We start from the raw sequence: 14,061 nt of genomic DNA on the forward strand, positions 1-14,061 counted from the left end.
CATATTTGTAAGCGTAAACAAAGATATATTTTTTAAAAAAAGAGCTAAATTGATGAAGAAAAAAGTCTTTGAGACCTTCACTAAGCTTGTAGTAATTGTACAACAAGCATTCTGTTCAAATCATTTATTGTATGTTTACATTTCAACAGGTTCATTATGTTCTTTCTGTTTCTGTAATGAGAGAACATAGTCAGAACATATAAAGGCAGCGCACATTATCCAAAAGTGACCTCTCTAAAATTCAGAGCACATTTAACACATTTTGTTGTGGGTATTATCAATTTTCTTTTATTGATAAACACTTTCAAACAAGGTTTATTTTTCATGGCATTGTACAGTATATCTCTACTGTGGGCCTCTGTACTTCCCAAAGAAGAGGATGCTTTTAGTGGGGTTGTGTCTGATGAAGAAGAGGAAGGGGTGGTCTGCCATGAAATGCTCCTCTCGTGCCATACAAAAGTTAACCATTACAGCTGTGGCTGCTGCTGCCTCTGTGCCTTCCTCATTTACCTCCACAAAAGCTTTGTGGGTTACCGACGACACAAAAAGGCCTCCTTTGCTACTCATGCCCGTCAGATCGGCAGCACTGGCCTGGAACAAAGAGCTCATGCCCATCTTATTCAGAATATCTTTCAAAGAGTACTGCTCTTCCAGCTTGAATTTTGGCAGATGGACGATGATATCGGTCCACCTGTCCATCTTTTCTTGGTTTGTCCACTCAAGCAGTTTGTCCACCGTTAGTTCACACTCCAGCTGTTAAGCAACAAACACACCGACACGGTCAGGTACTAGTGAGACTATGAATATTGGTATAAGGATAATTTAGTGCCATACAAATCAGGGGAGTGTCATACGAGACAAAAGAGCTAACGCACCAATAAGACCAAGACATAAAATGGAATAACGAAATGCTTGAGCAGGTCAGCCAGCAACTAGCAGATAACTGGCTTCCTGTCAGACAGCAGCCCAGATACAATCCAATCCAGTGTTTATGGGATTGTGCATGCTAATAGGCAGTTTAATTTCTAGTAGATGTAAAATGGCCTTTTATAAATATATATTTTTTATCTGCAGATCATAAAGATAAAATCTTGAGGAAGTTTGTGCTGACCTTCTGAAGGGGGTCTGAGCCATCCTCAGACTCCTGAGGCAAAAGCACCACCATACTGAGTTCCTCCTCCACATATGGTAAATCCAGCACCTGCAGCCTGTACTCATCAACGTAGTTGAAGAGGAATTTCTTTGTCTGGTACATCATCTGCACTGGTTTTGTCTCATTCTAATAAACGAGCGCAAACAGTAGTGAGCAATAGGTAAACTATACAGAGAACCTGTATTATGAAGACTGAAGTACTAGAATGTGAATGTGTACTGTGTGACGTCCACCTGATTTATCTTGAAGGGCATCTCTTTAGTGTGTTCAGTATTAAACACATTCTTCCATTTTCCCTTGAAATAAATAGCATTCACCAAGGCAAGTCGAGTCATCGCTGTGACCGTCCCTGACTGCAGAATATCTTTGATTTTACCTGAACCCAAAATCAAACACAACATTTAAGACTTGGTGGTCTTAAACGCAGCTGTTGTGTCATGTGCTTTATGCTGTAGATTTTGAGATAATATTTATGTCTAAAAGGATTTGGTTCTTACCCTCAGTCTTCTCCTCCACCCAGTGGTTGATGAGCTTCCGTGACTCTTCTGATGCCCCAATGAAGTCTACCGCCTGCATGTCAGCTTGATACAACTTCAGAGTGGAGCTTACATATTCCTGCAACAAAAGGCACAACAGAATCAGGAGACATATTTCCCCTGCACAATCTCTATCAGATATTCTCGGGGAGGACCGGGACTTTTATGAACCAATTAATTCCTCCCAGATGTAGAATAGGACAGAAGCGGTTTTCTTTTTTCTGAAAAAGTAAACTCTTTGTTCTGAAAGGTGGGGTCAATATTTTGGATCATGCGTCTGTCCGAGACAGGATGAACTTGGGGCAGAGTGGCAACTTTCTGGGGTCTGGAATCGGTGAAGATTTGAGCCCCAAGACTGTTCCGGTCAATGGGAGAACTGAAGTTTGCATCCCTGCAACATGGTCATGAGGATCCACTGATCTAGTTGCTGCACAATGGGCAGATTTTTTCAGCTGTAAATTTTTTCAAGATGGTGGGGGGGGGGGGGGGGTCCACTTAGGGCCTGATCCACGAGGTAAGAGACCCAGGCACTGGTTAGTTTATTGTGCGATTTTCAAAAACAAGCCATTTTCCATTCTTTTTATAAAAATAATAGTAACTAGTTTTACTTTTTTAAATCAAAAATAAATGAGTGTCGCTGAGAAATGTGGATAGTTGCTTGCAATGTCAGTTAAATGACTGGCTAGGTACAGCGAAGGAAAAAAAATGTCCATTAGATTCTCTAGTGGGAGCTGGAAGTCTGGCTTGGAAGAGTGCTAACAGAGATGGAGGAAACCATTTTGGGTTGCAGAACAACATAGCGCTGCATATTGTGTGCCACCTGCATATTTTTTGACACAGTATGTTAAAAATTGTCGAACCTCTAGGACCTAATTTTATCCATTATTCACACATCAGAGATCCTACTCATATATTTGTAACAAAACAAAGCAAAATACAGGAAGAGTTTTGGAAGTCTTACAGATGAGAAACTGAAAGTCTTCTCTCCATAAAGCCTGTTGGCCAGTCGGAGGATGTAGGAGGCTTTGGGGCTGTTAATTGCAGAGTTGAGGGTCTTGAAATGGGTGTGAACATCAGGGATCGAACTGAACGACAAAACCTGCAATGAACAACAGAACCATAAATGAGAGTTCACCTACAGTATGTGTCACTATTCCTTCATACGCCTTAAATACACCTCAGGCATTCGTTAAAAAAAAGAAAAACCCTGCAATGCTATGTTAATGAAAGGTGCTTAAAGATTACATTTGAAAGGTTTACATCCTCAAGAGAATGTAATGCTGAAGATGGAGTAACGTGACATGGTTCACTGAGTGTCTGAACAGGTGTGGTCTCGTTATTCTCACCGAGAAACACCCTGGATATGACAGTGTAAACACTGTGTGAGTCTAAAGTTCGTCGTGAAGCTATAAACTTTATGTCTGTGGGTTTGCACAGTTAGGGTTGTCTATTATGTAATTTATCAGCCACATGCACACTTTATGATACTGACTGATCACAGATACATTTACATTCATGGCATTTTGGCAGACGCCCATATCCAGAGCAACTTAATTTAGACAACTGAGCATTTAAGGGCTTAAGGGCACAGTGGTAGCTTGACAGTCCTGGGATTTGAACTCATGACCTTCTGAACAGTAAATCACCATCTTATCCACTGAGGCACTGACCTCAGGAGACACAGGATGTGCAAGTACACCGCATTTTAACGGGTATTTCACGCATCATTCATTCATCAACCGTTCATATGATCCAACAGGTAAACATAATTTGGGGATTTGACCAAGAATAATAATCATTCACCATCGCACAAAACCTTATTAATTCCCATACAGTCACAATTTTGACATTTTGTGCACACGTTGCCGCCCTGGGTTTTTGTCCTGTATGTGTTTAAGATAAACTCTCATACCTTAGCCATTTCATCAGCAGTGGTTCCTCGGGCTCCTAAGTAGACCATACTGAGTGCGGCGCTGACGCTCAGCGGGGAAAAGAACAGGTTTCCATCCGGGTTCTCAGCGCTTATGGCCCGATACAGGTCCAGCGCGAAGGCACTATTAGCACGGCTCAAACTCTCCATCTTTGATGTATTGATATAACTCTAATTCAAAACATATACAGTTATTTGAATAGCACAGAATACCGAAATCCGTGTATATTCGGTTTTAAAATCAGGAAACTTCATGTAGGAAAAAAGATTTTAAAAAAAAAAAAAACAGATTTCAAAGCTGTCTATCCAGCTGCATTGCTTTCACATACAGAATGTTATTCAACAGCTGGATGGAACATTCTTGCTCAAAATAACAGGCTAAGCTGCACTTCACAGGAAGTATATACACTCAGTCTTTGCTTATTCAAGTGAAATGCGGAAGAGTGGAAGTTTACATTATACAAATCCTGTCCAACGTCGGCTGTATATTACTAAATTAATGTAAAGTAGAAATGTCAAGAGATCTGGATTTGGAGATACTCACATGTGGAAGCTGTGTGAACAGTGAGAATACAGCAGTGACTCCACCGGCTGTGTTAAAGCAGTGTGGTGACGCCCAGGAAGTAGTGCTAGGGAAGCGAGACAGAGGAGGGTGATATACGGGATATGAATATATGGGAGGAGCATCAGTGGAGGGGAAATTCAAACAAGAAGATAAAAGAACTGCTGTAGTGCAGCATGTTTATGTCACTGACACAGAAAACAGTCTTACTGCTGTTTATTCTTAGCGTACACAGTAGGTTGGGTTTTTTTGGCTTGTTTTGTTTTAAATCTTTACATGCCCAGTTTGAAGCCTCTCAGTCCTGTTCTTGGCTGACCGGGGTGAACTGATCAGGGTTCGTGGTGGATTTAGAACCTATCCCAGGAACCTATACCAGGCTGTCATACACTTTGGATGGGATGCCAGTCTCTTGCAGGGCACCATGCACACACTCATTAACACATAGGGGCAATTTATTTCAGCCAATATACCACCTAACATGCACAGAGACTCCACATTGACTGTAAACCAAGCTCAGGATCAAACCTGGGACCCTGGCACTGTGAGGATTGAATGCTATCCACTGTGCCACTGAAACATCACTCCATGCGTAGACATAATATCGGCTCAGATTACTTGAATAAATTAAGATTTTCCATAGAGTGCTCAGTTCAGGATACACTGTATATAACCCGTTCATCTGGATTCTGCACTCATAATGAATTCATTCAGGTTGGCAAAATCTTTTAATGTAAATACAGCCAGTGCAATATTTCGATAGTGATATGTAAAGTATTATGTGAAGAAGAAGTGCAGGAGACCAGGAGTGGCCTGGCCCATGTGTACTTTATGGGATGGTTATTGTCAGGCACGGGTAAAACCACTTATTTTCTTTTTGTTCAGATAGAAAAACCAACAATAAACCAACACTCATATTATTAAAAGTAAAAAAAAAAAAAAAAAGAGTGGGCTAAAGTGGTGATAAAAAAGATATTTGAAACCCTTTGCCTATTGATCCTTTGACTCTTTAAGTGATATTCGGCTATTCAATGACCAGTGCTTCAACTGATTAAATTAGTCTAGTCTTATCACTGTATATCTGGATAGTGCTTTCTGTCTAAAAGGCTTCTGTGAGAGATCTCTGTTCCACTCAAGAAACACCCACTGAACTCTACTTGTGTGTGTATCTATCCGGGTGTGTTCTCTTTTCCTGCCAGTGTGACTGATGACCTGCATTACTCATGATTATGGCTTGTACTCTGTTGCAATTTTGTCCTTCTCTTGACTTGTGTTTTTATGTGTTATGTATGAACTGTTACAATATAGTGCCTACTTGTTACATATCATGCTTTGCACAGGTAGTGGGGGCATGGTAGCATGGTTACCTTGGACTTCTGGGGTTGGGGGTTCGAATCCCACCCCACCCTGTGTGCACGGAGTTTGCGAGTTCTCCCTGTGCTTCTGGGATTTTCTCTGGATACTCCGGTTTCCTCCCCGAGTCTGAAAACCTGAGTTGTAGGCTGATTGGCATTTCTAAATTGTCCGTAACGTGTGAATGTGTGTGCAGTTGTGCCCTGTGAGGGGTTAGTACCCCGTCCAGGGTGTCCCCTACCTTGTGTCCTGAGTTCCCTGGGATAGGCTCCATGCTCCCTGCGACCCTGTGTGAATGGATGGATGACACATACTGGTTAAATAAACTATTTTACATCAATATATTTGTGTAAGAGTCAGTTCTTACGTAAACCTATTAAGAAATGTCAGCATTAACAGTTTATCCAGCTACGGTTGGTCAATGCCTACTCACTATAACTCTCTGCAGACTTCATCAACAGTGATCAGTGGACCTGCATAACCTGAGGATTGTTGTTTTCCTTGCTTGCTTTTACACACTTAAGGAAACAATGATTCACAGTGTAGCAAAATGACATTGAATGAACATTTATGTATTTAAGTGTGTTGATTCAGTGTTGAGTCGCCTGTGATGAACTAGAATCCCATTCAGAGTGCATTCCTGCCTTGCACCCATTGTTCTCAGAATTGGGTTAGGGTTAGATCCACCGCGACCCTGACCAGGATAAAATGGTTACCGAAGATGAATAAATGATTCGTTCTTGAATCAGCATCAGGGACGCCTTAAATGCAAAATTGCTGTTAAAATCACCTCTTGCAGCCTGAGCACTTAAAATGAATGATTCTTGATCACCTATTTCAGAAGTCCAGATATTACTTCCATAAACATCTACGTCACAATTTGAAATATCAGCATAATGCCATAATTTGACATTTTTAATTCATTAAAAAAATTTACTATATTTTATCTTGTCACTTCAGGACATAAAATTGTTACAGTGAAGAATTCTAAAGGGTTCATAAACTTTCAAGCACCACTGTATAAGAACAGTAAAATAATAACTAAACATTTCAATGCTTAGTGGTTAACACGTTCGCCTCACGCCTCCAGGGTCGGGGGTTCGATTCCCACCGTGGCCCTGTGTGTGTGTGTGTGTGGAGTTTGCATGTTCCCCCCGTGCTGCGGGGGTTTCCACATGTGTACATGTGCATTCACAAGTATCTACACATTATTAAAACACATTTATTTACATATGAAACTGCTGTTTCTTTATTAATGTGTTTCGTGATATTCCTACTGTCACAAGAAACAAGAGAGGAGGAGACGGGCGCACTGAAGGCTGCCACGTATGATATTCTGATTACTTCTATATTCACATGCAATGCACATATAATCTACACACAGTAAGAAATGAACATAACTAATCATCTGGTGAGGGTGTCACAAGATTAACGTCATGTAGGTGAGGACGGATGCAAGTGCAGATAAGAGCTTTTAATACAGAGAGGCAGGCAGACAAATCCAAATCATGAGACGATAGCGTGGTCGAAAGCAGACACTGGGTCAGGCGATCTGTAAACAGGCATGGACTGGGCAAGGCAAGAATCGAGAACGAGAAACAAGAAGCAAGATCAATGACCGTGAAACAAAATGAGGACACAGGGTACAAACGCCTGGTGCGGTGATAACACTCAATACTTCACAAAGTCACTGAGTTCAAACAGTCTCTTGATACTGTGGTTGTGAGTGCTGTGAATACGAGTAGAATGAACGAGTGTTCCATGGCGGCCATGTTTGTAGGCCACAGTGCAGGATGGGAAACGTAGTCACTGGTTTGCTGTGATACCACAGACGGAATGTCTGTTTTTTTTTTAGCTTTTATAACATAAATGATAACAGGATGTTTCATGGATGTTCCACAAGATTAAATGTAACTATTAATTAACATTATGTATGTTAATTAACATAATTAACATAATGTATATTATTATGTGTTGTTGTTCATGAGAAAATTTAAACATGTTGGCTTTGACAAATTGTTGTGGTATAAGCAGAATTATTTTCCCATGACACTCTTTATTTCCCTGCCGTGTTTTATTCCTTACTTTATATCACAATCCTAGTAGTGACTAATGGACACTTAGTGTTTGGAGTTGTGTAACGTGCATTAAGCAACACCAAATGGTCTGCTTGGAAAGAATATTTCTTTGTTCTTGTACTTGTTCTTCCACTATATGTTTTGCAAAACACATATTAAGAGTTAGCAGATGTAATCTAACGCCTAGTGAACAAACTTAAAGTTCATCAAGATGGCACAAGAGATAAAGCTATAGTACAGAAGCAACAAAGATAACTTGTTCCCTGAGGAACAGCAAAATCAGAGGAAGTCTTTAAATAAGAACATAAATAAAGACAGCCAGATAGCTACAGAGACACGACCATACTTGTGTTACACACAGACAGCAGCATTTAGAAGTCAGATTAAACCCAAAATAAGTTCATCATACCAGCAGGGTTTTACCATTTCAGCACCTCACACACCGCACGTCATCTGCTGGATCTGTGTCCGTCGGCTGGCAAGCAACCAATTCAAGTAGTTTTCATGTGTTTATCTGCTCTGAATGGGCGCATTAGGGCAACAGTGGAAAGAGCTTACAGAGTATACGTTCTTTTAAAAAATATATGTACACATTCAAATACAGTGTTCAGGCAGTGCTTCGACGTAGAAGCACAGGGCCGTTATTTTCTTTTTCTTTTCTTACAGGATTTACTTGATTTGTTTTAGTTTATTTACATTTCATAGCTACTAATATATATATATATATATATATATATATATATATATATATATATATATATATATATATACACATACACACACACATACTTACATTATATATATATATATATATATATATATATATATATATATATATATATATATATATATTTATTTATATATGCACACACACACATACTTACATATATATATACAAGTAGCAATATTAGTAAGAAAGATATCTTATATTTTGGTAGTATATTTGGTAGGTATAGTAAAAAGCACAAACAAAATAATTACAGGCAACTGCAACACATATACTTATACAAATAACACAAATTATATATATATATATATATATATATATATATATACACTTTTACAGAGAAAAGCAGAGATGGACTGGAAAAAGAAAAGATGTTAAAGTAGTTTATGAGAGACAACCAGCTCGGCTCAAATGAAATGTCCTTCTGGTTTTAAGGTTAAACTGCTTTTCACACTTAGGAAAAAAGGGTTTCTTAAGGTCTTCTTGGATAATTCTTCTTGGCTAGGTAAATGTTCTACTTGGATCTGTTTCTCTCTATCTTTCTAAGAACGTACTGTCACACACACACACACGCACACACAAAAGAACACATGCTGCTGAAATTCCAAATGCCCTTACACTCCTCCCTCCTCCAACCCCCCCACCCCCACCCCCACCCCCCACATCTCCCCCGACATGCAACTAATTCAGCCTTGTGTTATTGAGTGTATGGTCACTCTAATACTCACCTCTGAGTCTGCTCAGACTGAGGACAACACACTCTTTGACGAACAGGGAGAAGGGAAAGGTCGAATCCAAATTAGAAAAGGTGTTGAAGGAGATGGGAGGAAAAGAGGAGAAGATTTTAAACAGTGCTAAATATCAAGTGTAAGTAAAAAAAAAACGGAGTGAGTGTGGTGAGTCAGGTTTTATACTCAGTATTGTGGAAGCCCTTGATGCTATCGGGGGTCTGAGATTAAATTTTGCTTCATCAGGACATACTGCAGAGGCTTACCCTAATTAAACTTGAGCTAACAGCGGACACAGTATATATTACAAAATCAACACACACATTACCTCTAGCTTAAGCTTTTCTGGTGAATAAATGATTCCCGTGTGTTTACATGTTACTACATGTGTGTTCATGTACCGTGTGTGTTCATCCAAGGGGAACGCTGGGTCCCTGTAATTTTACACTGTGGAATTTGCATTCAGCTGTGGGAGTGATGATAATGAAAGAAGAGAACAGCAGGATTGACATTCGAGACATTCTCTCTCTCTTTCTCTTATACTCTTTTCTTCTTTCTGGATGTGGTGCACTTGATGCATTTTTAATGAATGACTCCTGAAGAAATTAACTCTTATTTGTCACCCCGAACACTGCGGATCTGTGTGAAGGTCATAAGCAACTGCTGTGTTTTCTCACACCTGATTCACCGGATAAACTCTTATAGATATTGAATCAAGGGAGAGAATTGTTGGGGGGGGGGGGGGGGGGGTACTATGAATGTACTAAGCTGAACAAATCGTGATTTCATATTCAGTGTGATCTGGATTAAACATAAACAAGTTTACAGTGTGTCACATAAACAAGTTTCATTGTTTATTACTAATACATCAGTATATGGTGCATGTGTATATATTTTTTATGACTGTTATTTTGGTATTTTCTGGTGGGATTCTGCTTGGTTTATGTCTGGGACACCCTGAGCTATAGATAGAGCGCATGCTTTGAAGTAGTTTTTTATGTCTCCACGGTGCAAAACTTTGCCCACCCATATGCTGCCAAGTATAAACTGTCAATCAAACTTAACGGAGAGGAAATGGTGCTCATAATTTTAAAATGTTTTGACTGCATACCGGTCCTACTGAGTTACTTGTTCAATATGAAACTAATTAATGTTCACTGCTATGTCCTGAGGCATCGTATATCATTTTGTAATGATTTAGTTGTTTTGATATTTAAAAAATTTTTTAATCCAAAATAACATCTGAGCAAAAACCTATTATGTTACTGACACTATTGACCGTGCTGCGTGTTGACATTTAATCTTCGGCTGATATAAATCACTTTAACTGATGGTGAAAATGAACAGCTAAAACAGGGATTAATGATGGCTGGAATGAATGCATTGGTGATTATTTGTTAGATAGGTAATGCTGTAGTTGTAATATTAACATCAATTATAAATGCATTTGTAATTATTTATTAATTGGGGCAGTGGAGGCTTAGCAGTTAAGTCTCTGAGTGACTGATCAGAAGGTCGGGGGTTCAAGCCCCAGCACTGCCAAGCTGCCACTGTTGGGCCCTTGAGCAAGGCCCTTACCCCTCTCTGCTCCAGGGGGCGCTGTATCATGGCTGACCCCAGCTTCCTGGCATGCTGGGCAATGCAAAGAAAAGAATTTCACTGTGCTGTAATGTATATGTGACCAATAAAGATTCATAATCATTATAGAGGACTTTGTACACACTGGTACACATTCTTTATACGTGGAAGCAATTATATGAATAGGACTGAGATAGTGTTAAATTATTCCATTTTTTCTTCCGGAGTGTTTTTGCAAAGGCTTTTCACTTTTTTGTGACACAATTTGTGACTGTATTTGAACTTAATTTCATGACACAAATGTAAACCTGCACAAAACATACTCCCACCAAATTATTTTTGTGACAGAGAGAGAGAGAGAGAGAGAGAGAGAGAGAGAGAGAGAGAGAGACAGACAGTGACAGCACCTCAGCGATTTTTTTTCATGTTATAAAATAGAGAGAGTGTTGACAGACAGACCGATTATCTTTGATCACAGTGGCAAGAGTAATCCAAAGCCTCTGAATACTGCGTTAAAGAAATTCAAATGACACACATTAACATAGCACTCTGTCCCATGGCTTGACGCACAAACATTCAGGGGGTTATATTACAATAAGTGCAAGAAAATAACTGAGAGGGAAGCACATCAATAACTAAGACACAGATTCTTTTAAAAAATAACTTTTTATTTTTACATGATCGCAACATTATCTGTCATTTTTATACAAAGTGGTTATGAATGCCATTCAATTAAATAATTATTTTTCAAAAAAAAATTTGACAACCAGTTAGCACCAAAATACCACATTTGTCAGGATATCTCTCTTGACGTTTAGTAACAACTGCTAAGGGAATGGATCAGTACCACTTAACATCTTTGTCATTGCTGTGGATCTTGCTAAAGCTCAGGCGCCGGAGTTGATTCAGGATTATACGGGTTGAAAATAGAACATTATTCATTAACTACTCTGTTAGGGAAGCCTCCCAGAGCGCTGAGACTAGTCCATACTTTGGAGTTTGAACATTGTGTTACTTCATTCATGGATAATTAACTGTGGCTGTGTGACCTTTAGTGAGGTGGTGCCTTGGGAATGGCGTGTAAAAGAGGACATTTTGACACTTTGCCTGCAATGCTATACTTCTATAAGTACTATATGCTTACGCTATAATTAGAAACACCGCACTCGGCCTTTAACTCATGATCTGTTCTATATTCATTCGTTTTAAATGTGAATTTTACTTATAGTACATATTATTTCAGGTGCGTTCACACAAACAGCAGTCTCCAGTCACTGCACTATGAAGTTACCAGTAGGCGTTCCTACTACAGGTCGCCATAGCAGCAGTTATCAGTGGGTGGTGCTACTAGCATTCCAGTGTTGACAACAGATCAAATTTTCTTGCCGCTTAAATGAAACATTCTGGAGGGAGAGCGTTTGTATGCAAAATTCAGCAGCGTGGCGGATCATGAATCACGGCCGCTCTACTGTCTTCACTCCCGTAAGTAGTCACTGCACCAAGTCGCTCCAAATTTGCATAAAGTTAAACTTTTCTCAGCTTTGTCGCATGGCTGGACACGCCCACATTTAGCCGCCAGTGTTTGCTGTCTACGTTGAAAACGAATGGTCTCTGGTCGCTTTGTCGCTGCGAGTCACTGTACGTGAGAACTTACCTTTATACGTATTTATTTAAGCGAGAATTTTGGTAAGCAATCTTGGCTCGTCCATCGCTCCTGCTTTCTTTTGATCAGCTGACTCATTCGTCTCCAAGTTTGCTCTATCTCCTGATCCATCCGTGTGCTAAAGATGATCTGGAGGATGCTATTCCATCTATTCCTAGTCTAGAACTTCTTACCTGGCAGTGGTTCACTACTGATTTCTTACACTTACCCTGGAATACTGATCCCATTCTCGATGATGTATATATATATATATCTGTGAGGTGACTAACCAGCCTGATCCAGTACTGGTCCAGATTTTCCTTGCCAAGTCCAGTGCATTAAGACGATCCCTTGCTGTCTACCAGATACTGTGTTTTCTCCTTTGCTTGCTGCTCTTCTCTCAGCACTGGCATTGCACGTTAAGGACAGCAGGGTCTGACTGTGCTAGTTGTTATTATGTGACTGAATTATTGGTCGTTCAAAACTGTGGGTGCTTGCCGTACTGCCAGTGCCAAGAAGACAAGGAGACTATAACATGCGTCACTTTTGAATCACTTCTGGAAAAAAAAAAATTGTCTGTTAGTTAACAAAAGTAAAATGTTTCTGAGATTCTCACGTCCTCTTCAAACACCGAAGGTCAGAATCTCTCAAGTACTGTTTCCATGATTAATGCCTCTTAGACTATATTTAGCTGATCTCATGAAGCATTATAATTCACCCTGTGCCTGTTAATCCTGAGGGTCACTCACAGCTCAGCTGGTGGAAGGTGTTTTTCCTAAATTAAATGGAATTGCATCCAGATAACATTACTAACGCTATCTGTATAGGTATTTTCTAAAAAATAATAATCGCAATTCATGAATGATTCTCGACTGGTTCAATAATGTGCCTTATCATAAATACATTGTTTTAACCATCCACTTGTTTATACGCGGAATAATATTCAGAATGAATACTGCTGTGAAAATATAAATAAATAATTAGAAATAACAGAAATAAACGAATTAAAATAAATGAATTAACTAAATCATAAACCATGTTGGTTGTTTTCATAGTAGTAGCATCAGCAGCAGCAGTAATATCATCATCATCATCATCATCATCATCATCATCATCATCATCATAATCATCTCTTTCCTTCTTTTCTGGCAGCTCAGACATGTCTGCTGCAGAAAGCAAGCACAGCAAACGTGGTCTCTCTGATGCAGTGAGCTCACCTCTGCCACATCCTGCATATCTGAGCAGCCATGTCTCAGTGGATGGGGAAGGTAGGAGGTCACCCACTGGTCGCATGGACTTCTTCCGACACCTGGAAAGAGTGGAGACTCTGCGCTGCTACTGGGAGCTCAAACATGTTCAGCTGAAGGGTCTAGAGCAGGTATTCCTCTCACATATGAATAGTCAGACACCTACAACTACACCTACGGCCTTACCAGCCCCAATATTATCATAGTATGGCATGACATGTGTGTATTTTCCCCTTAAACGTCTAAGATCAGTTGCTCGGGACACTCCACACATACAGTATATCACATTTCCTCTTATATTACTCCTGTGCAGAGTTTTTCATGTACTGACGGTGTCCATTTGGGTTTATCAGCTACTCTACTAAATCTGAGTGAGAGTGTGTAATTGTACTGCACTGCAGGCTGTCTTACTATCTTATGTCTAGTATTCCTGAGATATGTTCCAGCTTCCTCGAAGAAGAAGTGAATGAATGAATGAATGAATGAATGAATACAATCATCCTTTTGCCCATCGCAGTGTTGTCTTCTTT

The 14,061-nt window shown here is 39.7% G+C and overlaps 2 protein-coding genes across 5 annotated transcripts in view; one reads left to right on the forward strand and one right to left on the reverse strand.

Annotated features, from left to right (window-relative positions):
• Positions 1-265: 265 nt before the first annotated feature.
• On the reverse strand, positions 266-4,198 carry ileu (leukocyte elastase inhibitor). Its single transcript, NM_001200497.1, is given in 7 exon segments — positions 266-753; positions 1,112-1,279; positions 1,387-1,529; positions 1,651-1,768; positions 2,651-2,788; positions 3,602-3,790; positions 4,164-4,198. Coding segments are annotated over 6 exon segments (1,143 nt in total). The 5' UTR covers positions 3,770-3,790; positions 4,164-4,198; the 3' UTR covers positions 266-345.
• A 4,818-nt stretch (positions 4,199-9,016) lies between these two features.
• Positions 9,017-14,061, forward strand: part of mylk4b (myosin light chain kinase family, member 4b) — a 28,661-nt gene continuing 23,616 nt past the window's right edge. For 3 of the 4 annotated variants that reach the window (XR_006981078.2, XR_006981079.2, XM_017456028.3), the window contains exons 1-2: positions 9,017-9,203; positions 13,437-13,662. Coding sequence is in view for 2 of the 4 variants with exons in the window: in XM_017456028.3 (XP_017311517.1) it covers positions 9,157-9,203; positions 13,437-13,662 (273 nt within the window). In the remaining 2 variants the exon portion in view is untranslated. Of the gene's footprint in view, positions 9,204-12,047; positions 12,125-13,436; positions 13,663-14,061 lie in introns of those variants that run through there. The other variant, XM_047151078.2, reaches the window with a different exon arrangement.

This window comes from Ictalurus punctatus, chromosome 25, assembly GCF_001660625.3.
Source record: "Ictalurus punctatus breed USDA103 chromosome 25, Coco_2.0, whole genome shotgun sequence".
NCBI classification, from domain to species: Eukaryota; Metazoa; Chordata; class Actinopteri; order Siluriformes; family Ictaluridae; genus Ictalurus; species Ictalurus punctatus.